General features: G+C 33.1%; 2 protein-coding genes across 5 annotated transcripts; one reads left to right on the top strand and one right to left on the bottom strand.

Annotated features, from left to right (window-relative positions):
- The first annotated feature begins 1,103 nt into the window (after positions 1–1,103).
- Positions 1,104–8,641, top strand: LOC126679900 (myb family transcription factor PHL11). The gene is made up of 6 exons (XM_050374918.2): positions 1,104–1,426; positions 1,760–1,836; positions 1,909–1,963; positions 7,018–7,096; positions 7,677–7,746; positions 8,318–8,641. Exons 1-6 carry the CDS (start codon positions 1,288–1,290, stop codon positions 8,567–8,569), a joined length of 672 nt encoding a protein of 223 aa, XP_050230875.1. The 5' UTR covers positions 1,104–1,287; the 3' UTR covers positions 8,570–8,641.
- Positions 8,642–9,787: 1,146 nt separating this feature from the next.
- On the bottom strand, positions 9,788–25,813 carry LOC126679892 (DNA (cytosine-5)-methyltransferase CMT2-like). Of its 4 annotated transcripts, none has more exons than XM_050374907.2 (23): positions 25,286–25,810; positions 25,156–25,187; positions 24,390–25,035; positions 22,490–22,524; positions 22,261–22,366; positions 20,240–20,344; positions 20,036–20,155; positions 19,801–19,891; positions 17,839–18,044; positions 17,667–17,732; positions 17,324–17,569; positions 16,544–16,602; positions 16,398–16,464; positions 15,196–15,525; positions 14,696–14,764; positions 14,517–14,603; positions 14,270–14,357; positions 13,143–13,261; positions 12,960–13,064; positions 11,418–11,461; positions 11,274–11,343; positions 11,092–11,195; positions 9,788–10,377 (listed from the first exon to the last, which is right to left on the bottom strand). In XM_050374907.2, the coding sequence occupies exons 1-23, from the start codon at positions 25,598–25,600 to the stop codon at positions 10,203–10,205; spliced, it is 3,285 nt and encodes a 1,094-aa protein (XP_050230864.1). In that variant the 5' UTR covers positions 25,601–25,810; the 3' UTR covers positions 9,788–10,202. The 4 variants fall into 4 exon arrangements, 3 of the variants coding, with proteins under 3 accessions (XP_050230864.1, XP_050230866.1, XP_050230867.1); XM_050374909.2 differs by having other exon boundaries at positions 11,274–11,331; XR_007641003.2 differs by lacking the exons at positions 9,788–10,377; positions 11,092–11,195; positions 11,274–11,343 and having other exon boundaries at positions 12,960–13,050; positions 25,286–25,812.
- Between the last annotated feature and the right edge of the window lie 752 nt (positions 25,814–26,565).

Here is a 26,565-nt window from a genome sequence, read left to right as displayed (position 1 = left end):
ATCTAATATTTATTAAAATTTAAATATAAACAGGTTTACAATTGTGGCATGAAATTACACTTCCATGACCTCCCTTCAAAATTTGATTTTTCATTAACCATTATTTTTTCTGATTTGATCACCTTTTCAAATTATGGCAATTTTAACTAATGTAGCTACTACAGTTGTATGTAAAAAGAGAACTTCGTATATAATTACAGTTTTATTTAAATTCTATACATTTATTTGTAATTAATTTACAAAATAAAACATCGTGTTTCATAGGAAGCTTACTGCTTAATTGTCTAGTCATATGAAACTCTAGAATTGACAGTTGACCATTTAAATTAATTGAATGGAGAAATAAAAAATTGAATTCCAGATATTTTGATCATAGAAACTCTAATATTAAATCAAATAATCATTTATTCAATAGGCAAAACTGTTAAGTGAGGCTTACATTATATTATTATTTTAAAGTTAAAAATAAATATAAAAATTAAAGATGAAATTACTATTTTGATTTTATATTTATAAGCTTATCATTCATACACACGGTCATCGTTTTATTTGTTATTATGATAGATAAAATTAATCGATATGAAATTTATTTTGTTTTTTCTTGTGATGACAGAAAAATAATCAAAAATACATATATATTTTAAAGTCAACTTTAATTTAAATAAATAGTAAAATTTTACTTTTAAAAAGATACAAACACCACCATTAATATATATATTATAGCTAAATTATTTTAGAGATGCACATGCATGGTGAGCACATAGATTGTCAAAAGGCTCTTCTCTCTATTTTCCTCAATATAATTTTTTTTTATTGACCCAAATGTATATTCTGTAGTTGCAAGATTTCTTCTCACACACTATGATCTATTCTACAATTTAAAAATACCAGATTAAAAATCTAACTAGTACCCAAACTTTATTTTATTTTGTAATTTAATATTTACATCTCAATTATATTAAACTGATATTGCAAATTTAATTTTTACCTATCCGATTTATAATGATATAGAATGAAAATATATATTCTTATATTATATTGTCGCGTTGATCGTCATTTCGTCGTACATGTACAACGTATAATATCATTTCATACAAATTAAAAACTATGACACCATTTTCATACAAATGAAAAGTATATATATAATAAAAAAATTGGTACCAGATTTTGAACCAAATTAAAATTTTCAATATATATATAGATTAACATGAATCCTGAACTTTTGAAGAAAAGGCAAAATAGAGTTGTCTCTGACTCATAAACACAAACATTTAATTAGAGAGAATTATGGGTATGGAGGCATTTGGAGGGAACTATGGGAATGGAGTGGTGATGATGAGCAGAGACCCCAAGCCAAGGCTGCGATGGACTCCTGATCTTCATCATCGTTTCGTTGACGCTGTTACCAAACTTGGCGGCCCCGATAGTATGTTCACCTTTCTATATTTTCCCGTACAAATAATTGATTCCGAACTTTCGTTTTATTTTACTTTGATTATCAAATTATAATATTTTTTTTATCATATTTTAATATTTTTTCAATAGAAAATTTTTCCGGTCAAAATATCTATGTAGAAGCCAAATTTTGGCACGCGACAATCAAATTTTTCTAATTTTTTCTTAAAAATTGATTACGTATGTATAATTTTTATTTTAGATGAGAATTTGTAGACTAAATTAATGATGCATATGTATATAAGTGGATTGAAATGGTGAAACCAGTTGGATTGAAAATGATAGAAAGTTTGGGTTTTGGTAGAAGCAACTCCAAAGTCGGTGCTGAAGCTGATGGGATTAAAGGGTTTGACACTGTTCCATTTAAAGAGCCATTTACAGGTGAAGGGCATAATAGACCTTTCCCTTTTTTCCAAAAAACAAAATCACAATTTTATAATTTACGATGTGCAGAAATATAGGATGGGACAGCAACAAGCTAGGAAGCAGCAATTTCAAGACAACACTGGTCAGTACAAATTACTTTCAACAATTTTGAGTTTTTTTTGGGATAAAAGAGTTGAATAATAATAATTGTATAACTTTTTTAGATCGTTTATAATGCATACATCATTACGGCGAAATGATGTTACAATCAACATTCATAGTCTTTATTTATCTTTATGTCTTCATTCTTCAAATATAATCCTTTTTAATGCTTGAATTGAATCGTTGAAGAGTCTTAAAACTATAACTTGTTGGGATCTTTTTTTTTTTTTTGGTAAACACCAATTTGATTAAAAAGGCCCAAAACGCCAGAATTCAAACAAAACAAACTGCCCTTAAGCATCAACTACCAACTCAGACATCTATATATCTATTTACAAATGACTTCCTGTATTCCCCTATCTATACAAAGAAGTATGCTAGCTAACAAAATTTTTGCCAGTTTTCATAAACTTGCATGAACCTCTGAGAATTATCCCTCCTGCTATACATTTTCAAAAGCATGTCTCTACGAATCCAGCTCAGTATCATTGCAACATTCACTGCTTCTTCTTCAAATACACTTCTGTTCCTCCCTTTCCAGATATAGTAAATTGAACACGCAAATGCTACTCTCCTTAATCTTGCCATTAAGCCTTTACCTGCAGCTCTTCTAGAAAACCAAGAGCATTCTCTCCTCCATACCAATACATTCCTGTTAATCAAACAAGCTTGGAGCACCTTCTGAAATATTGTTGTAGAGACCTGACAACTAAAGAACAGATGCTCAATAGTTTCAGTTTCATCACCGCATAACACACAACTATCATTTCCTACACAGCCCCATCTTTTCAATTTATCTTTTGTTCTCAGTTTTTTCTTGATTGCCAGCCAGACAATAAAGCTATGTCTGGGAACAAGCCCTGGACTCCAAATTAATCTCCACCAAGAGACCTTACCAGATACAGGTCTAAAGATCTTCCAAGCATTCTGAATACTAAATGCCCCATTCTTGCTATGCTTCCAAACCACTACATCCTCCATTGAGCTCACACTGAACTTCTTAACTCTTTCCCAAGCCTCTTCAGTAATCTCATCCATTGGGTCTGGCAAATTCCATCTACCCCTCCTCCAAAGGTCTTTTACTTTTGCTGTATAGGGTACATCAGTATCTTCAATCACCATACTTGGATACAGTTCTAATAAAGAACATCCATCCACCCAAGGATCATGCCAGAACATTATATCTCCCTTACCAAGCTTGTAACAGTAACAGGATTTCACCTCATCTCGAAGCTTGATTAAGCTCCTCCAATTCCAACTGGCATTGAATGGCTTTGTAATGCCCCAAAAACTGAGCAACTTCAGCTTATTTCTAATTACCCAATGAGCCCACATTGACTTTTTAATAGCCACAAGATCCCAAATATGTTTCATTACTGCAATTCTATTCCACAGAACCAAATTCTTTACTCCCAATCCCCCTTCATTCTTAGGTTTACAAACCTCTTCCCAAGCCACCAAACTACCACTTTTGTACTCAGGTACTCCTCTCCATAAGAAGTTTCTGCAAATTTTCTCAACACCCCTAGTAACAGAAAGAGGCAGAATAAATCTAGATCCCCAATAAACCTGCATACTGAACATAACAGATTTAATGAGTTGTAAGCGCCCAGCATAAGTGAGGTGCTTCACAGTCCAGTGGTTGACCCTTTTAGTTATCTTCTCAATAAGACCCTTACAGTCTTCTTTGCATAGTCTTTTGCTAATTAGGGGAACCCCTAAATACTTGATAGGTAGATTACCCTCCTTGAACTCCAAAGCCTGCAGAATATTATCCCTTATGCTCCTCTCAACACCACTGAAGTAGATATTACTTTTGTTAGCATTAATATGGAGTCCAGACACATCTCTGAAATGTTTCAAAATCCCATCAATCTGATTAATGGTTCTCATATTTCCTTTGCAGAAAATAAATAAGTCATCTGCAAAACACATGTGATTAATTTTCAGCTCTTTGCACCCTGAATGGAAATCAAACCCTCTGCTACTTGCTTCATTCAATTCTCTAGACAGGTACTCCATTACTAGGACAAACAGTAGCGGGGACATTGGGTCCCCTTGTCTGATTCCACAGGTTCCTTTAAAAAAACCTTCAGGGCAGCCATTTATCATCACAGAGAAGGTTGGGGTTCTAACACACAGCATAACCCACTTGATAAACTTTCCAGGAAATCTCAACCCCAGCAACACCTCCTCAATACAATCCCAGTTTATTGAGTCATAAGCTTTCCTTAAATCTATTTTTAAGGCACAATCCTTCTTCCCATTAATTCTGTGATAATTGTGAACAAGCTCATGAGCCATCAGGATGTTGTCACCAATTTTCCTTCCAGGTACAAATGCAGATTGTGCTTTGTCAATAATATCTTCCAGACAGTTCTTCATTCTAGCTGAGATGATCTTTGTTATGCATTTGTAAATCACATTGCAACAAGAGATTGGTCTAAAGTCCCCCAAGGTCTCAGCATTCTCTATTTTTGGTATAATTGTTATGACAGTGGTATTGATCTGCTTCAGCAGACAGCCAGATTCAAAAAAGTCCCTAACTGCATTACAGACCTCCACCCCTATAATTTCCCAACTCTTCTTGAAAAATAAACTGTTATATCCATCAGGACCAGGGGCCTTATCACTGCCAATCCCAAACATAGCCTCTTTAATCTCTACATCAGTCACAGGCTTACACATGTTCATACTATCCTCCTCAGACACCATTTTCCCTGTTGATAAAATCACATTGTCTATACTAGCATTCCTAGTATTATTGGTGCCAAACAAACTCCTGTAATACTCCACAATGTTACTAGCAATAGCCTTTTGATCAGTGATTATACTACCATTGATCTTAAGATGGTTAATCTTGTTGCTAGCATTCCTCTGTTTCAAAGCTTTATGGAAAAATTTAGTATTTAAATCACCAAGTTCTATCCATTGTACCCTAGATTTTTGTCTTAGGAAAGCCTCCTCCCATTTCAATAATTTTTTCAAGTGATTCCCAACTGCCAGTTCTTCATCTAGTAGGTCAGGTTCTAGGGGATTATTCTGAATTCTGCCTTGAATTTCATCTAGCATTTTTCTAGCCCTCTCCACTTGAATGGAAATATCACAAAATTTAGCCTTATTAAGGTCTTTTAAGTCATGTTTCAACAATTTAAGCTTTTGAACAACTCTAAACATAGGATGACCTATTATAGGTTTACTCCACACATTTCTCACCATATTCAAAAACTCATCACATTCTGTCCACATATTGCAGAATCTAAATGGTTTTGGCCTATTCACTACAGCCTCATTGAAATCAATAATGACAGGGGCATGATCAGAAATACCTGAATTGAGAACTCTAGCCTCTGTATTGTTGAATTTGTTCAACCATTCTTCATTCACTAAAACTCTGTCCAGCTTCCTCCAAATCCTGCTAGAAGCATCCTGATTATTGGTCCAAGTGTAAAGGTTACCAGACCATTTCAATTCCAGAAGGTTTGCTTTATCAACACAAGCCTGAAATTCCTCAGAATCATTCTGGTTAGCACAATTACCCCCAATTCTCTCACTATCTCTGAGAATAGCATTGAAATCACCAAGGATCACCCAAGCTATCTCCTGATTCATAGCAATACTACACAAATCCTTCCATAATTCTCTTCTCTTCAGGTGATCATTTGCCCCATAAATGAATGTACACCTGAACTTCTTACTACTGTTCTCAACTACACAATTAATCATCTGATCAGTTTTATGCAACACATTCACTGACCAAATATCCTGCTTAAACATAATCCAGATTCTCCCCAATAAACAGCATTCATTATTATTAACAAGTCTCCATCCCTGCAAATTCAGACAATCCCAGACTTTTTTAATGTTTACCTCACGAACCCTGGTTTCCACTATAGCAATTAGAGAGAGCTGATTTGATCTAATAAGCTTCTTCACCTCTAACTGCTTAATAGGGTCATTAAGACCCCTGATATTCCACACACCAATCATTTTCCCTTATCAGGGGGAACATTGTTCTTTGCAGGCCTCCTGTCTCCAATCACACCTATCTTTCCTATTCCAGTAATCTCATTCACAACATTACTTTTACCTACGTTCAAACCCAACCTATTCCCACCTGGATTGCCCAGCACAGTTATAGATTTAGCCTGATTAACCACTTTGTTTTTGCCCTTAGCAACAGTTACAGGTTTACTCCCAGAAGGAGTTTCCTGATTATCATTACTGTTATTCTCTGTACTTTGTTAGTTGGTTTATCACATTTTTAAAACAAAATTTTACTATATCACAAAAATGACCATAATTATATTTAGGCAATATATTATTTATAGTTATGACTAAATTGATAGAAATATTTATAAAAAATTATTTTGGCAGTTTGATTTGTCAACCATGATAAATTTATTTGAAATGCAAATGAAAAAAAATAAAGAGTCTAATTAATGAAACTAAAGTAGAACTCAATATGTTACATTATTTTTATGATATATTAGTCCATATTAAAAAGATTATATTTTTTAAAATAATAATATGCACATTTTATAAAAATAAATAGATTATTTCTTAGAATTTTATGACTTCTTCTTCAATTATGAACTAATCTATCGTGAAAATAAATTAGTGACCAAGAAATATTCTATTTTTATTAATTATAGATTTCTTATTTTTTTTAGTTTATTGTTTTGATATAATTGCGAGGATATATAAAATTGACAGAGCAAACTGTCAAATTTTTTTTTTTCCGAAACTAAATAATTATTTTCCCTTTATATGTTTGTCATTTTACTTGTAGCTTTCTTTTAAAGGTAGATTAACATTCAATAACAATTAATGTCTTGTTTTTTATTTTATTTTTAAATCAGTTAATGTCTTGTTAATATAACGCATTTGTTCAAAATTGGATTTGGTTGCCTAAGGTTTGATCTCTTTTATTTATGAATAATTTTTCAAAAAGTTATTAACAAAATAGTTTTATTATTAATTTGCTCCGTTTTGATTTATGAAATACTGATATAGTGTATTATTATGTATTAGGGGATTCCAATGGATATTTCAGCAATTCTTCTTCATTAGGAACAAATCCCACTTCATCTACAATTGATAACCAACAAGTGTATGTATGCCTTGCTATCCCATTATTTTACTATATTTTCAATGAATTACATGCTTCATTTCTTACTTTACTGTAATAAACTTAACTATAATAAACTATGAAAGAATACTTATTTCAATCCATAAATTCATATCGTACTATTAAATAAATTTAATTTAATTGATCAAGATCAAGTAAAGTATAATCGAATTGTGGATGAATGCGATTGGTATATTATAAAATAGGCTAAATATAATTTGTGTCCCTAAACTTGAATATCTTTAGCACTTTAATACTTGCATTTGCTTACTTCCATTTTCAGATGATCATTTATACAACTTAAATCAATGGAATAGCTATCATCTAAATTGCGGTGTATAACTAACCCATAAAATAAATTTTGGGGGATAAAATTGTATTTGGCCTTTAAATATCTAATGTTCATAATATATGTTTGTTTTTCTATTATGTAATGTAATTAGACTATAAAAGTGAAAATGGAAGCAATTAATTTATTTGATAAATGTTACTTCACTATCTATGACTTCTTATATTCTTTACATTAAAACTAATCATATAAGATTATGTTCATCCAAACCAGAGAAATACAAATTGCTGAGTCATTGAAGTCCCAGATTGAAGCACATAAAAGATTACAAGAACAGCTTGAGGTACAACTATCATGACTTTAACTTGGTGAACCTAAAAAACATCTATTAGTTTTTTGAGCTTATAATTTTTAGTAACTAGTTCAAAATATGATCAAGCTATCCATGTGTTTGGTCAACTACACTCTACATTTATTTTAAAGGATAATTATAAAATAAAATATGAAATTTAACATATTTTGCAATTTTAACATAAATTTTTTGGCCATTTAAAACACTAATTGTTATCTTTTTACAATTCAGAATACAAAGCAATTTTTTGTTAAAAATGATGATATGGACGTAAGACAGTGAAAGTAATATATACCCCAATGTCCACATCTGCATTTTTATTGAAAAATTGATTGGTATTTCGGATTGCAAAAATTTAATAGTTTATGTTTTAAATTATGAAAATTAAAAGCTCGTATTAGAATTGCATAATACGCTGGAATTTACAATTTATTTTGCAATTAACATTTATTTTAATTTGATCTAATCAGTATAAATGATCAAATCCAATACTAATTGACAAAAAAAAGCATTTTTAAAGAAAGTATTCAGTTAACAAACTTTAAATTGTTTTGCAAAATAGGTGCAAAAGAAAGTACAAATGAGAATAGAAGCACAAGGGAAGTACTTGCAAGATTTACTAGAGAAAGCCCAGAAGAGCCTATCATCACTTGATATGAAGGGTAGTGTTAATGTTGAAGAAAATAAAGATTTTAAGCATAAGATTGAACATCCCATGGCTTTAGATTTAAATACAAAAAGTAGCTATGACATACTTTCTCTAAGGGGCTCTGAATTGGATCTCAAGATGCTTTCTCATAATAGAGATAGGTGATTCTAATGACCTTAATAGTGTTTTATTTAAGTCAAAATTACATCATTTATTAAAAGAATCTAAATTTAGATTTTATTTTTTGGGTTTGTAAAACTAAATTTTGAATTTTACAAATAGACTGCTAATTTTTTTAAATTTTATAAATATTGATAAATACACAGCGTAGAGATTTTATTAAATAAAAATTAAAGCTATATATTATTTATTATTTATGGCCGGAGAAGATGTGATTTCCGATCGAAATCGGATAATCACCTTCTCCCATCCTTTAAAGGATGAAGATGAATAAAAATTTAAAGATAAAGGAGAGAATTTTTTTAGAGAGAAAGCCATCTCACTTGATACACATGTTAAGATAAACAGCATAACAACTATATATATTACAAAAAGTTATAATTTTAAATAAAATTCATACTATAATTGGGTTGACCACTACAAGGAATAGAAGAACACAAGATGATATAGGGAAAAAGAAGACTTATTATAGTCTGTAATGTATAACCCAACCTTCTTAACTTGGCACATATATGATATTAGGCGGATTTGAAAGTGATTAGCATTAAAAATGATTTAACATTAGAATTCTCTTTCGAGATAGCTAACCAATCTAACACTTTTTCTCTGCTGAGGAATTCTTGGGACACAAGTCAAATATGTTTTGGTCCCTTCTTTGAGAACCAGTATGCATTTCAATGCCTTACTTCGCTTCTTTGTTGTGACTCGATTGAAGCCATTTTTTATTTGTAGCTATTCGAAGCAAATATGAGATAAATGATGCAGGCGAGCCCTCTCTTTTCACAAATTGGGAGAGGGAGTCGTCATGCCTGTATACATCTTACAAAATAATTCAAACTATTGGGTCCGTCAATTCCAAAAATGTTAATATCTGGTTATTATCAGCAAAACAAAAAAAAATGAAATCTTTTGGCTGAAAAAGTAGAGTCTGAAATTTCTTTTGAAATATGTAGCCTGAGCATCAGTAACTACAAGTTTAAGATGAAAATTCACCGTCAGTCAGTCGAAACATCATTGAAAGAAAGAAAGAAAGAAAAAGCCTTAAGGGCACATACTAGACTCCATATCAGTTAGTTTCTCATTTTGAATCTCAATAAACATACACAGATCACCAAAAGTTTGCTGTTTTAATCTGATTGTCAGTAACAGAAGATACTTAAATACTTCTACGTAGAGACAATGGCACATCAAAAGCAACTATGCTTGAGAAACATCAAATCAATGAAGATCTATTACTGTAAGAAGTTATAGACTTTTAAAGAGGCGAGTAACTGTCATTGATTGATTATCACCTTATTTCGCCCTTCACTTATACATCAACCTTTGCACCTCTACAAACTTGCTGGAAACAATTATTCAATCAACTTTCCTGTGACATTTATACTTTCCCCCGGAAATATTTTTGACAATGAAGTCACCCGAAAGAATGTTACAACTTTGCTTTAATGACCGCAAACATACAAACTTAAAAAAATTGTACACATCTTCTTGGTTACATTGCTCTGAACAGAAAGCAGGCTCGGCTATCATGAACAGAAGAGCTAGTGTACAATGTACATGAACGCTTTATGTCCTCGCTGCAAATAATGAGATGAATTGTAGGCTGAATGAAACAATTCTAATCGGTCTTCTGAAGCAAGGATGTAGCTAATTGGAGATTAGTTGAATGTGAGAACTTAGGTGGGAGGGTCATCAGTGGTCCATCCCCACAGAGCTTTTGGAATGCCATCCCTAGTGCATATCCTAAACCTCGACCTACGGGAACAGCAACTGCATTCCCAACTTGACGATACCTGCATAAAGTACAAGTAGCATAGATGTTTGAAGCCAAGAAAAACGAATTACTAGTTTACAATGCTTGTACCAAAGGAATAATACAACCAAAAGTATGAAATTTAAACTTCTCTTCTCCCTTTCCTTCTGATAGCCCAAGATGTTTATATTGTACCAAATATTCGTCATCTAAATAGTCTCACTGCAGAGCACTAGTACCTGAGAGTCACTAGTTCCAACTAGTTTCAGCCTAAGGCCTACCAAGCTGGATTAAGATACCTCTTCTAGTTTAAAGTTAAAAATTGTTAGCCAAAACAAGGTTGGTTATGAATTGTATATACCGAACTTTATTTACCAGTTTTGAACTTAGTAACTCGACATAGCTTAGTATAATTACTAGCATTTTACTAAATGTTAAAATGAACTTTAAATTAAATTTTGAGCTCCCATTTGCTGTTTCTTCTCCAATTAAGTCAACGGAACCGCTATGAAGCTAATGGTTTAAACCCTGTCAGGCTCAAGCTGCATGGGTACTTTGATTCTAAACACTGAAGAGACGGTTTTGTTCATGTCCAACGTTTCTAATTCTCTAGAATTATGAGAGCTTATGCAGAGACTTGGTTAGTCAATGATATCTGTTTCCTAATTGGAAGAAACCTAAAAGATCTACCTTTGCAACCTGCTTTTGACGGAAAGAAAGAAAAAGATCACATTTCAGATGAGTCCTTCTATACCTTTCTTTAACCGTCCCACAGAACCTGTAGTAATCAGGAAAACCTTGAAGCCTTGCACATTCTCGTATGGTGAGGACTCTGTCCTGCTCCGGGTGTAGCATTGCCTACAAATGCACATAATTAAGAACTCATGACAGTATCTAGGCATCACTCAATATCTAATGACAAGAGCAAGGAGGTACCTGGCTGTGAATACTTGGGTAAGTCACTAAAGTTGGCACTGTCTCATCCCACCATAACCTTGCATATGGCCTATACATAGTTAAGGTTATTGGATTGAGTTTGAACAAATAAATGTTATAAATCAGAAGGACTATGGAACAAACCTTTTGGATTTTCCTTGCTCAAACGTGAAAGCAAAATCTGGTACCTGTAAGAATATCATACTCAAATTAGTTTTCATTAATCCATGTTGAACTCTAATCCTTAACCTCTAGTTTCCAAATTCATATATCGGATTTGTAAACTTAAAATACAAATTTATTATTCAAATAAATTGCATTTCAGGCCTAGTTGAACCTCTAGTTCTTAACCTTCTTGCTTATTCAGTTCTATGACTAGACCAGGTTTGAAAACATTGGACCTAACATTGACAAAAGGAGAGAAATGAAGTGGAATCTAATCCAAATTCTGTGTCAGATTCATATGTTATGGAGTGCAACAAGTCAGAAAAAATAAATACCCACACCAAAAGATAAACTTAATGAATTTGATTCTCACAAGCAAATAACATGAAGTTAAAGAATAATTTTTCTATTTTAATTTAACAGCAAATCAAAACACAAATTCCTGAAACAAAGGAAAAAAACATATTTAATTAATAGAGGCGGGAATTTCCTTTCTAGCAGAGGAGAAGAAATACCTAGGGATTTTCTGACCAAGAAAGAAAAACAGGTAGAATCAATCCTTGTCATTTGGAGTTTTAGTCTACAGGTTTCAAATCAAAAATTGATGAAGAGCAGAGCCCGTGAATTTTGATTTAAAAATTGATCTTCTAAATGTTAAAAAAAAAAATCAGGTTGGATAAGTGGTGAGAATTGGGGAAAGGAAATAAAATAGGGGTTGCAATGCATAGAAGGCCATGGAAAGTGGAGATAGAGAAATGTTGCAACTGATAAATTTAAGTATGACAACAGGAAAACTGGATCAGGTTTAGATATAGAATTAATTTCAAAATACCAGGTTACAACACTGTGTAATACTTATGAGTATTTAACATGGGTCAGCCCCAAATAAAAAGATTTAACAGATGATGAATAGCAACCAGTTGCAAAATGGAGTGACAGAGACAAATGCTTGGTTGTGATGACCAATGCAGGAAAGAAGACATACAAGTTGCTCTTGTTCCAGATATCAATGTCAATTATCTAGAGGTTACACTCATGTGTTGGTTTGTGAACAAGTGGAAGTGCATATGCATTTGACACTGACCAGATAGTCTAAGGCTGGCAAAAGCTCATTTTTGTAGAGTTTTTTTTGCCTGAAGATGCACAAGCTTGAAGCAGCTGCAGTTTATCTCAAATAGTATGCAGAAAGGATACTAGGTTTCATTCATTGAATTCTACTACCAGGGTCAGGGGCATGACATTCATTGAATAGAACAAGTGTTCCTTTTTTGGGTTGTTAAAAAGTGTGTGCATGTACATGGAGATAAATTGTTAAGTAGATACGTTTCGTTTCTTACTATATTACCTCTTGAGGTAAATTTATAAAACTGGGTACAAGTAAAAGACAGTGCGGCATTGTCTTTACAAGAGCTCATAATCTAACACATTTTTATTGTCTCAACTCTCAATTTGGAAATGCATATTCAGTGAAAAAATCCCATTGCTTTGCTTCTAAAATTAGACATGAAATAAAACACTCACCAGTGGCTTTCCAGATGGTAACAGTTCTTTCTTCTTTGTTGGATCCCGCCGGACAACATTATCGTGTCCTACAACTACGCCAGGGAGGTCCCTGAAGTTGGCCCCCTACAAATATTCTATATTAAAAAAAAAGTAGGTATTAAAGCACAAATCACCAATCTAACAAGTTTATGTCTATCCAACCTTTCTTTTAGGAATTAAGCCAACTCGAGCACAATCATCTTCAGTCAATGTGTATGGACGATGATCATAAAGCAGATTGTTCACTTTTGTGCTGCCTCTTGATGAAGAAGCGGTCGTATCTAAACAGCCATAGAGAGCCAAAAATAAACAAGAAAAACAATTATGGTTAGTACCTGGTAATTCTTTCTCAATATCTAATCATAACTAACCAAATTCCAAGTATACAACTGATGTTTGCTCATAAGGATGTCTGGGGGAAAAATTTCCAGAGAGCACCATTTACATGACCGCTTATTTACAGTACAACAGATTTAGCAGAGAAACATGCAGAAAGATTTGAATATTCCTGAAGCTAAAAATCAGAAAGCTGACATTAGCAATGCCATTTCTAGAGAAGTGTAATAATTTTCGCTGAGTTCTATTAATATCTTACTGTTCTGCACTGGGAAAATAATATTCAAATACATAAATAATGTAGGCTATCATTGATTCCAGTCTAAGCAAGTATACTGCAAAAACTATTATGGTAAGCTGCAAAGTGAATGCAGTTGACATTTCTGTTAAGTATAAACCTTAATATATAAATACTTCAAAGACATGGATAGCATAATTATGAAGAATAGAACAGGGCGCAAGCAATTCAATGAGTAGACAATTATTTATCAAATGTATACTGGTTAATGATTGTGCCGAAATGCATGAAAAAAAGGCTCCAATCTGCCAGTTTATTTTTTTGGGTTAAAAAGCATTATGAATCTTAAAATTTTAATTTGGTAACAGAGCTACTCCTTTATGTATGCATACCATTAGTTGGCGATATTGAATCCAGATTTCAAGCACACAAGCAAAGCAAAAAAAATGTCAAGACCTGCATCTAACATAATAAAGAGGTCATATCAATTACACAAACAGCAGTAGATCTATACAACTTCGTTTCTTGTATTTAAATTAAGGACAATTGTGGGTTTAGAAACAGCCAACTATAGTTGCATCTCTGCAAAATCTAAAACTGGCTTATCATGAAAACTACGGAATTATATTTCATTACCCAGACTTAGAATATTACAGTAATGCACAAGTTATAGTTAAGATAAAATAATCATTCTTCAACGAATAGAATACATTACCATATTCTGTGGATCGTATAAGCCTTTGAAAGTCACTTTCTGGAGGCTTTTCATATGCCATTTCCTCACGGGTCTCATGGGTTGTAACCTACAATATTTAGTTTAATAACTTGTTATCAAATAAGTAATCCACCCAAAAATTCAAATTATTAGGCTAGTCTCCAATTATTGTTTTATTATCTTAACACCTATAAAATGCATTAAGCAGTTCAAAAAATTAAAATATAGCAGAGTATGATGAAGTTACAGGTGGAAGATCAGAAATGGCATCTTCAAGAACTAGAGCCTTTTCTAATTCACGAGGTTGGCCTTCGTCGTAGGCAACAGTATTCCGCTGCAGCACAAATATTTAATTAATCATCAATCACATAGGTATAGAATGCTTGTTACCATGATCTTGCAAACTTGCTGAAATAAAATTGATACCTCAAACTCAGACGGAGGCCAATATCTGACAATAACATCATGTGTAGGAAGTGGAAACTGGGGCAATTTCTGTAGGAGGACAAGTTCAATGAAATATGGAATAGAAAAAAAACAAGGGAGTGTTTATAAAAACATTTTGTTGAATTTATTTCCTAGCAGATTTGAATACTATTCCAAGCAGCTTAGCTTAACATATGTGAACGTGATTAAGGATAGAGTACTATGTTCATCTTCTTTAAACAGCAAGTACCAATAGTATAAATGAAAAATGAAGTATTTTCTATATCTACTGGTCAGAAAAGAAACAAAGATAGCACATATGATGCAGAGCTTTTAATTTACACTACAACAAGATGGCCAAAATTTATTTCCTATTTTTATAAGAAATGATTTGAGATATGGTAAACAGTCCCCGAAAGATTCAAAATGATACTAGATTTTGTAAACCAACCCCTGCAAGTTCCATTATTTTAATTGAAACATATAAAATAGAAACTTGCCTCACTGGGATGAGCTCCCCACAAGAAAACACGCAGCCGAAACTGTGGAAGGCCATAACAGCCAGCTGCAATGGTTCCAAGCCTTGCTTGGTACTTCATATGTACCAAACGACTCAACGCATATCTTGCAAAAGAAGCTTTATCAAATTTAAGAATGTCAACAACATTTTCCATCAGCACAAATTTAGGTTTCAAGAACTGCACTATGTCCATAAAGACAACAATCTGACGATTTCTTTCATCAGAAAGTGGAGAATTGACATTTCTGAAGCGATTATAGCCACTAATTCCTTGGCATGGAGGTCCACCACAAATCACATCAGCATCACCCTGGAATAAATAAATTAATGACCTGATGACTTGAAAAATATCTAAACGTTTTTGTGATGTCACAATTATATCCAATATTTCAACTATTAAATTAAATCTAAATTTAAAATAGCAGTCTCCATGTTCCCCAATGGTCAAGATTAAATTAACCAGGCCTATTCAGTCTCGCAAATGCATCAACAGAACCTATCTATCGATTGTAAAAGCCAATTTAAATTTCCATTGTCATTATCTAAAAATGGGTATTTTATTAGTTTTCTGCAACAACCAAAAAAACAAAAAAAAAACTAAGCAACACCTATCAAGATTCTCCACCTTAACAGACAGAGGAAAATCAACATGGAAGCAGGGTAGGTTGTTTGTTAATGGAGGACATAGAGGTCTCAGTGATGCTCATGTTATTGGAAGCATATGTAAATGGCAAGAAAATTCTTCTGCATTATAGATGCAATCTCAGCCCTCTCACATTGTTATTGTCCCAAATGTAGACAGCCAACATGCAGGCTTCCTCAGCATCAAGAAAGTTCAGTGCCAAGATGTAAACTAATCTTAGAAACGAGAAAAAGGACACAAATGGACAGTGAGAGGGGAAAGGGCGAGGAAGCAAAGAGGACAAGAATCTTTCCACATCATTTGCCTTAGTTAAAATGGAATATTATTATTTGACCAAGTGGGAAAATTGTAATTTGTAGTTCTAATTTGGCTACAATTGGCAGAATTAAAATGATTAGGAGAAACCGACTGCAAGCTAATGTAAATTTTTGAATTGCTTTATCATTGGACTTGAATTGATTAAATGAAGATTCAAAATCAGTGAATAAACACATAATTGGTTTGCAACCTACTTGTATCATCAGTATATGAAAACTTACAGGAAGTGGCAAGATCTTGGACTTGAACCCGTTTCTTACAAAATCCCGTATGCATTCTTGACAATCACTAATATATATATATGAAGTATAATAAGAAAAAGTGCTACAGCTCAAGCAGAAAATTACTAAAAATGCAAGGAGCATACCTTAAGCCTGCAATTGGTTCCCAGGTATCTTCGCTTGTGCTATAACCCTTCCAATGCACCTAACAATACAGTAACAACTGGAAAATCAACATCGCGAACAGCAATATTGGTAGGAAAATATATAAAAAAATATTTAAATATATTAAAAACTAACATGTTAGATTGACTTTCAGAAAGTAAAATTATGAACAAGTTATTGACCAGGATACAGATTCTTAGATGGTTGTAACTAACAACAGACAAATGCTCATAATAAGCTAAAACTCTTGACCTAAAGGTTGTCATAAATAATTAAGGAAAAGAATTTCCATCCATTGACGTTTGTATGTACATGTGGCTAGGTGTACACCAGCATAGAGAATGAAAAAGCTCAAAAAATGCAGCATAAAGTTAATTTAAGAGATAATACGACATTAAATGAAAATAGTTTGTAATGAGAGAGGATACTTATGATATATAATATTACAAGCTGGTTAACCCCTTCATATTACATTTTTTTACCTTAACTTGCAATATCAACAGCTATCCAGTAAGATAGGATACTTTTCTTATCAGCATACAGTTATATATCATACAGGTCCTAAAGAAGATATCCAAAAGGTCAACTGATACATCTTAGATGGACTGGGCGACCCTTGGCTTCAAAATGGTAAACAATCACTTGGAATGTTATATTGATCAGGTCAGAGTTGTCGATAACAGCAAATAAGGGCCATATGTTTCTCAATCATGGATGCAGGTACAGTCAAACTGACAGAACATGGCATTTTCATCAGGTACCTTAAAATGCAGTCCACGCTTTCCTGTATCATTAGGATCGCCATAACATATGTCAACTAGTCTCGAGACTTCGTATTCACCTGGTGTAGTGTTAACATCGTCGAGAGAATCAGGTTCTTTGACTGAACTTGAGGTATTTGATCTTGACTGATGCATCCTTTCTACGTCTTTGAGTGCATACTTTTTGCAAAGCTTTTCCCATTGTTTCAATAGTTCAAGAAAATCTTCAGCAGCCTCATTTCTGATCTATACGAGAAGATAATTGCGTCGTATATAATGACTGAATAATTGAAAAGTTTGCAATTAGATAAGGAATGCATAAGATAATTTTGGGCATACTCACATTTGTTTCTGGATGATTTAACTTCAGGCTTTCACATGCAAACTTATTACTATCAAGGGCCCATCTCTAAACCAAAATGCAGAAGCCAAATAAAAATCTACAGAAAATGTTGGAAGTAGCTCAAGGATGACAAACCAAGAAATTAATTTTTTTTCCTGTACAAATAGCATACCGTTACAAGATCAACACAAGAAAGTTTGGCACCAAGGCACAACCCTGTTGACATTCCACCGCAACCAGAAAATAGATCTAATAGAGCCAGCTCTGCTTTGTAACTTTCACAAATGGGCATATTTTCCAATGACGAATCACTAGCTGTTCTGGCAACCGTCTTAATCCTATTTGGTGATACTGAGTCATGCCGCTTGATAGAATCATCTGAAGAGATAGAAAATGAGAGCTGAGAAACATCACAAGCTTCTCTATAACCTATAGTTTTTCAGTACTTTTTATTGAAGTAAATGTAAAACCATGAAATTACATAAATGTTTCCAGAAGTGCAAAAGCAAAAGAATATCCTGAAGTTATGAAAAGGCAAACAATAATTATAGGTCAAGGTGCATAGATAATCCTATTGAGAATATCAGCATTTCTGAAGAACTTTTAGTCTTTCACACAACTCAATCTTAAAGATTTATGAGCTGTGAGTCAACGTTAATAAATTCAAATAAGCCTAACTTTTCAGAACTGTCATCTAATATTGGACAAAGAAAACAGAGAACAATCATAATGAGGGATGGGACTCTGCTTCTAGCATCAACAACATACCAAACTTTGAATAATTGTTGTACTTCTTCAGACAAACTAAAACTTCTCTAAGGTGCTTGTTAGTATCATGCTGTGTTAGCTAGCTCCTTCAGTCAAACCCTTGTCTTCACAAGAAAGCAATATAATTTGAAAACCAAAAACCTCATTTTGGACACCAATTCAGGTGTATCCACCATCCTAAGGATGATAAGGTAACATAAATGAGATTTTAACTCCCGTATAATTCTACCAGATACTAACTTGACATGAAAATGATAACAAACAACATCCCTAGATGAATCATTTTAAGTAGATCTGAACGAGCATCTGATCACACTGCTTTTAACTAGATAACTCCTCACCCTCCATCCATATCATCCCACAACAAGATATTGAATCGGCCGCCATAGAATACACGTCTTTCTGAAATGAATGGACATGCATTATTAACTCGGGGACCTCTATTAAATTGTACACGAGGCACCAAAAAACAACCATGAATTATTTCCAGTAATGGACTAAATTTCAATATGCTTTGCATATCTTCAAAAAGGTCATTTATTGCAATGATATATGTGTCAGCAGAAATCAAACAGAGTGATTGAGATGGAGGAGCATAACCACCCTTATCACTGCAAATTCTCTATCAGGCAAAAAAGATAAAGACCTAAGATACCGAGACCAAGTTGACTACATCAAGTGGAGAATAATAGGAAGTAAAGAAGAGCAAAGTCATTTGATGGGGAGTCAGATGGAGAATGTCACAGCGAACAGAATGAGATAGCAAAAGATATGACAAGAAACAAAAACATTTTAGAAGATAGAGGACTGTGCGGGGGAGATTAACGAGAGGAATGCTGTCGCAAATAGTTAAATTCTCAAATGCTGTATTGACCAAAATTGGGCCGTCACAAATACATCAACAAAAAAACTCGGCACTGACAGAAAATAAAAAAAGGATCCACAAAGCCTACCCAATTCCCTTTGGGACACTTAAGATAATAAAACTATAATTGGAGCCTCACGAAACACATTCAACTATTGGATGAATTGGTTATTTGACATGGTATCATAGCCTTTATGATTGAAAAGTCTAGAGTTTGATTCTTGGCAATCCCTATTTGATAGCTTAAAATATTTGGAAGTCTACACAGCATTGAAAACCATAACAAGGAGTTTTCTAGTTTTCCATAAATCAGCATTTTAAATTTGAAAAGTAGAAACCAAAAATAGGGAAGAAAACTGAAAACAAATAGGCCTTATATAAAGAAAAAAGTATACCACGGTAAGATGTTTGGGTAAGATTTTTGGAGAACTCATTAGAAACTGAAAAACGTGTATTGCGTCTGATTAAAAACTTGGAATCATACCGGACAAAATTACTTACCAATCAGCAATGTCTGAAATGAGGAATAATCCACATCGTACTCCATGTCAAAATAGAAATCAGATGAACGAACAGAAGCCTTTGAACCTTTCTGAAAAGTGTATATTACTGATGCATTAACATCAAATCATTATAAAGAATCTATGCTTGGGAAGATATATCTCAAAAGCATTACAAGATAGTACAGAAACGTAAAGAAGCTACCAAAAAAGATAGAGCCGGGCTTGAACCATACCATAGATGATACCTGTACAACATCGACTTTTGAAATAATGCAATTTATTGGATTATCATTCATTACTTTTGAATAAAATAATCGCTTCTTGTCATGAAAACTAGCCTCTTGTTTTATAACCTGAGGAAACAAATGAAGGAAAGCATTACAATGTAACCATGAGAAATTGACCAAACAAGTAAACCACAAAATTATGCTGCTCACTGTATCTTCAGCTCTGTAAAACCATTGGACCCTGAAATAATCTTCTCCATCTGTTGTTTTGAAAAACTCAATAATTCTGCCAACATGCATTAGCCCTCCATCACCCTGAAGCAAAAAAAAAAAATTAAAGTCCTTTAGACAGCTCACTGAATTTATTCATTAAGCTTATTCAGCATATTTTGCCTTCCTCATGGACTATTCATATAGTACTTGGGGGTTGGGAGGATTGAGGAAGGAGGGGAGGCGTTCAAATTGGGTGGGGTTCGGGTCATCTATGGGAGAGGACCCTCAAAGTCTTCATATAATCAGACAGCATGAATTGGAAGTTTTTAGATGAATAACTGTCAGTTAATACAATTTGTTGATTTTGCAAAAGAAAAAAAGACAATTAACGAATCAAATTAGAAAGGGATGGAGGAAAACACATCTTTCTAGAAAGTTTGAAGGCACTATCATACAGGTAAATAATGGTCCAGGTAATAAAACTAGAGAAATCGTGAGAGTTTCAAATCTTTTGGTAGTTCAACTGCAATCACATTGAAACTAACTTCAAATAAATTTTGATCATTATGTTTCTTCAATAACCAGTATTCTTTTCTTGTTCATATGCTCTGTAATGTATTAATCAAGGATGAACACAGAACATTTTTTCTTCATACTTTAGCAGATAAACAAGTAAAGCATTCCAGAGCAGCCATAAATTCAGACAAAACATACAAGCAAACTAGTAGCAGATAAGCAAAGACTTCAAAAAAAAATTCAGGGCAGGTACTAAAGGATGAACTTGACCTGATAACTCCAAAAAAAGTAAACTCGAAATCTCAAGCTATTAGGTGAGACTTTAACTATGAATTTATTATTTCAAAGAAACTCTCGCATGCCACTGGGCTTTGAAATGTGAACAAACACACAAACTCATCTTACGCTCAAATCTATAATTAATCATATGGAGTTACCAAGGATCAAATTCTAGACCTTTTGATCATAGGGGCTTTTCATACCATATTAAGTAATCTATCCATCAAAAACACAAGCTATTAGGTGAGTCTCCAACTATGATTTCATTATCACTATCACCAAAAATAATTTAACTAACTCTTCGAAAAGGAATTGAAGGCGTCTTCTTCTTTAGCAAAACAAATATCCATCAAACTAGAAGGGCAAAAGACAGAATTCCACATCTTCAGCATTTGGGAGTTCCTAGATGCAAACTCCAGCCAACTGAGGAAAAATTCAACTCTAAAAGTTCAAAGTCATCTAGCTTATCTTTTTTCTTCTCTATCTCAAGGGGAACAGAGATAATACCAAAGATAAGTGGAGAGGTCACATCAAAGGATTGGACCAGGCAAACAGGGCATAAGTTTGTCCACTATTTTGATTTCTTAAATCAACTGAAAACAAAAAAGAAACTCAACTCAAGACAAAACTGGGAAAAGGAAATTCCTAGCACAAGGTGTCAAGGTCAAGCTTGGGATTTAATCATATGCTATGCCAAGTGTGCTCAACATATATCATTCTTCTCAGTTCTCACAATGTCCTGGTATCAGCGCAACCATGTAGAATATAATATTGAGAGCCCAACTAGCAACAAAATCCAAGAAGCAATCATCCGAGTTAATCATGTCATTCCAAGCACAAATTGACAATTCTTCACCCATTGTGTTTTAAAAGAGATGTAGAACACAGGACAACAGAAAAATGCACATTGCACGAGAATTCTTCACAAGGTCTCCTTTTCTTCCACTTCTTATGGCTATGCCATCAACTATTCCATGAACTTTTGCTACTAAAAAATAAAAGAAATTCAATTGAAAAAATAGAGAAAGACCTACAAGAACCTATGGCCTAAAGCATATGTTCTATTTCGAAACGTCATTTTTTAAGAGCATTTTGATACACCATGGTATCATATAACATCAAAACAAAAGGCAAACATAAAATTATGACATAGCAAATAGAAAACAAAAAATACAAGAATAGGTGAAATGACATGAGAAAAAAGGATACTCGGTGAGGGTTACCTCCACACTTGCACAATCTCCAAGACTAAAAACAGACCCATCAATTTCAGCTTGAGTGTAATGACATTCCACATTCCAAACAATCTTATCTTCATCATCATCATCACTAGGAAAAATAAAATATTGATTGGGGTGAAAAAAGCAAAGACAAATGATAGAAGAAAAAAGTCAAACAAGAAATAACTAATAATAAACAGCAATGGAGATAGGCTCACAAATTGTTGCTTACTTTAAAACGAGCCTTCGAGATTTGGATCTTTGACTCTGCAAACATTTGTGTCATTAGTATTAATGAAACACTAGAAAAGAGAAGGAGACATCCTTTATATATAATAAGCAGTAATTTAAATTTGATCAGCATTAAATCCTTTTGGAGGATTACTAAATTGCCAACTGAGGAAAAATATTATAATTCTCATGCAATTAACAAGTGATCACAAACACACATCAATAGAGAAACAAGTTATCATATAAACTTCATATGACTCCAAAAAGAATACATCCGTTGTTACTTCAATATTAAATTTGGAATAGAGGTGGAAGCAGTTGGAAAATTCTTTTTGAGTTTTGACATTCATTATTTATGTGATTCTTACTCACATTATTTCTCTTTTGCTAATTGCAAAAAGTGGAAGGAAGTCATCATATTCATTCAGCTAAAATAACACTTGATTTTCTGTGGTATAGAGCTTCATTCTACAAGATCCGCTCAACTATGTGCATCTTTTAGAGAACTCTGATGAAGATGCATTTAGGAATAAGTTTAATTTAAACTTAACCATAAATATTATTTGGTGGAAATTTTCAATCAAATTAGCACCCAAGACCAAGGATGCAACTCTAGAGAGAGCAAACAGACAAAACAAGTCCTCTGACCACTCCAATCTTATTGGAATTAGTTACTACCAAAACATAAGCGTAACATTCTTCAATTTTTAGTTACATATAAAGTTTAGATAAGGAAGCAGAGGAACCAAAGACATAAAAATAAAGGTGTTATTGTATCCGAATTTGAGTGTCTGTATGTATAAAATATATGTCAAGTAAATAGATATCAAACCCATTACAAATTTGGATTTCTATAAACACAAGAAGACCAAGTCACACAAGCAAACAGCACCTTCACTATAATTGGTTTCAAGAACTCTAAAATGAAAATAAATAAAAAAGTAAAAAAAAAAATTAAGAGCAAAATGTTGAGCAATAATTTTCATGTGTTAATTCCAAAACTTAACATTTCAATCAATTCACTTATTTTAGACTTAGACTCCACCCCAATTGTCAAGATTAGCTAAATGGAACCCTTTCTCCGTTCCCATAAATTTGGGGCTGGATTTCCAATAAGATGCAATGATGCACTTCTTTACTCTCCAACTGTGATCATCATGTGTCATTTAAATTATTATAACCGGGGCATACTTGATCACAGTACCAATCATCCACTAGTCTCTACTAGACATGGTAAAATCATCTTGACTAGCATTTCGTCTTATCATTTTCACCTTCAAATGACGCACTCATTCTTTGAACTGCTTTCTTATGTTTATATTCTATCTATGGTCCATATGTATAGAAAATAGAGCAGATTAAATGTATGTCTTACTGTCCGAGTATTTTCAATTGCCACTCATTTTGTAGAAATGCATGCCATAACCACATATTACAGCAGCCGACTGATGAGGTCGATTTTGCAAGTAACACAACAAAAATATATATTTTTAGAATGAAAATTAGCTGCAATTATATTATCATAAATAAATCCTAGTTAAATAAGCTAGACATTGTTTTTATTTCTTACTAATTTAGTTTTGGCGTTAGGAATACAAGTTTGGTTTAATGGTAAACATTTTCCATGTCATGAAATAGTTGTTCTTCACTTATTAACAAAATAAATATATTCAAGAAAAGGACATCAAGTAAATTGAATATTGTTATGTATTTTTCAATTTTCAAACATAAGCTGAAATTATAAGATAGCTAATCCATGTGATAGTTAATGAATAATGAAGATTGAAATTTCAACCAAAGAAAACCCACGTAGAATAATGAATTAATGATCATGTTCTATGACCCATAAATGGCTAATACAGGGAAGTTTCCGCATTTTGAAGAAGAGGAAGGTGTATTACCTTCATTTCATAACGCCACTGCCACTTCTCTTGTGCTTCTTCACTGGGAACAGGATCTCCAATTAGGCTACAGACTCGTTGGTTCTTAACATGTTTACCTGACTTTTTATTCTTAGAGTTAGGAGAATGCTTCTTCACTGTTTCAGGTAACTTAATCAAACTACACCCTGTTTCACCATTCTCTACACAAACAGAAGAATTGTTTGTTGAGGTAAACAGCCTCAAGTCGTCGTCATTCACTCCCATATCAACATTATCAGAAATGGTCTTAACCCTCTTACAGGGTTTTCCTTCATCCAAAGAATCACACAGTCCACAGCAATCAAACTTGGCTTTCAAGCTCAAAGTCTCATCGACACAAAACAAGTTCCCTGAGCTTCTTCTTGATTCAATTTCTCCAGCTGCATCACATTTTATCAAATACATATCGGGAGAAGCTTCAAGCAAAGGCATTGTATTTGTATTACTATCATCAGCATGCCATGAAATTAACGATTTCGCTTTCAATTCGACAGATGCCCTTTGTTTAAAACCGTGATTTCTTGAGGAATTACTACTCACTGACAATGTAGCTTTTGAGCAGCTGTTTTCACTTCTATTAGCAGCTGAGGACAGTCTAGGAGATGTTTTCAATCCATTATCTTCTCTATAATGAAACAAAAAAACAGCAATAACAATTATAATAATAATACAGTGGATTGAATAGCACGTACATATAATGACAGAGAAAATCAAGAAACATACAATTCACGGATATTTAATTTACCTGGAAGTGAAGCTTTGACGTTGACTGTGACTCTGCATTAATAGAAGAAATGAGTAATATAGTGAGTAAACAAATACATAGCAGCCAAACAAGGCAGTAACAAAACGAAACATTTCAAGAACAAACAAACCTTGGGAGCCGAAACGTTTCGAGGAGAGGTTCTTCTAGTGGGACTGTCCGAAACGTTTCGATGAGAATTAGCTTGTTTGATTAATAAGGGCTTAGGAGAAAGAGAAGAAGAAGAAGAGCGTGGTTGGTGAGGGAAATAGAGGTGAGAATTAGGGTTTGGGAAAGGTACATTGCGCATTTGAGGAATGGTAAAAAGCCTGGGAGATCTTCTCAACGGAAAATGAATTTGTAAAGGAACCGCTTCTTGGGTTTCATTTTGAGTTTGAGTTTGAGTTTGAAGTAAAGCTAGAGATAAACAAGATTTGGATTTCGTCATTGATTCACAACAACAACGACAACACTCCTATCTTATTTTCTTTTGATTTGTTTTCTTTTTCTGAGTTTGCATGTAAATTTTTACAACAAGATAAAAAACAAAGAAGAATGCGAAAAGAGAGAGTGTGAACTGTGAATTGGAGTGTTGATTTCTGTTGAGCAGATACAAATACTTGGCATTAGTGTCACTCATTTTATTTAAGTGCGCTCTCTCTCTTTCAACTCAACAATACTGTCTTATTTTAATTCTGTTGCCAAACTACAATTTTTTTGGCCTAATACTTCAAAAAAAACCCGACTTTCTAACCCTTTTCAATTCAACTCTGACATTGAAAACTGATCAATTTTATCCTATTTTGAATTTTTTTCATTCTAATTGTACTCTAATTTTTCAATTTTTTTATTTAAATGATAAAATTATTTAATTAACTAAGTTTAAAGATTAAATTAAATTTATTTCCATTCAAAAAAGTACAAATAAATTTTTTATTTTTAAAAACTAACTAAAAATTATAATCAAATTAAAACTAATTTAAATTTTTAATTAATTTAACTAAATCTAAATAAATTTTCAACATATACAATTAATATATGCTAGACATGGAGAACGTTTTTTAATTTTTTTCCAAACAAAAAAAAACGTCAATTTAATATTTTAGGGTACAATTGAAACACAAAAATGCAAAATAGGGTAAAATTGAACAGTTTTCAACGTCAGGATAGAATTTAAAAGGGGCTAAGAGGTCGGGGGTTTTGAGGCATTAGGCCTTTTTTTTTATCAAAGATAGTTTACTCTAATTGTTAGCGAAGATTAGTGAAATTAATTACTGTTAGACATGTTTTAAATAGGTAACAACACTGCCTGTGAGTGTTGGGGGTCGAACCTCCAACCTCATACACATATCATAAAAGTTTGTCCTTAATCTTTAAACCCTTATTTTTTGTTTTTAGCATAGACCTATTTTA

Source organism: Mercurialis annua, linkage group LG5 (genome assembly GCF_937616625.2).
Source record: "Mercurialis annua linkage group LG5, ddMerAnnu1.2, whole genome shotgun sequence".
In the NCBI taxonomy this organism is placed as follows: Eukaryota; Viridiplantae; Streptophyta; class Magnoliopsida; order Malpighiales; family Euphorbiaceae; genus Mercurialis; species Mercurialis annua.
Note: the sequence above shows the minus strand (reverse complement) of the source record. Positions and strands in the feature narration are given on the sequence as shown.

Bases quoted from the DNA above. Each gene is read 5' to 3' on its own strand.
- LOC126679900 (XM_050374918.2), top strand. From the start codon at position 1,288: ATGGGTATGGAGGCATTTGGAGGGAACTATGGGAATGGAGTGGTGATG. The intron at 1,427-1,759 runs GTATGTTCACCT...GGGTTTTGGTAG, and splicing joins CAAACTTGGCGGCCCCGATA to AAGCAACTCCAAAGTCGGTG. The intron at 1,837-1,908 runs GTGAAGGGCATA...TACGATGTGCAG, and splicing joins ATTTAAAGAGCCATTTACAG to AAATATAGGATGGGACAGCA.
- LOC126679892 (XM_050374907.2), bottom strand. From the start codon at position 25,600: ATGACGAAATCCAAATCTTGTTTATCTCTAGCTTTACTTCAAACTCAA. The intron at 20,345-22,260 runs GTAACCCTCACC...TTTTTGCTTCAG, and splicing joins GAGATTGTGCAAGTGTGGAG to GGTGATGGAGGGCTAATGCA. The intron at 11,344-11,417 runs GTTTGTTCCATA...AACTATGTATAG, and splicing joins GAGCAAGGAAAATCCAAAAG to GCCATATGCAAGGTTATGGT.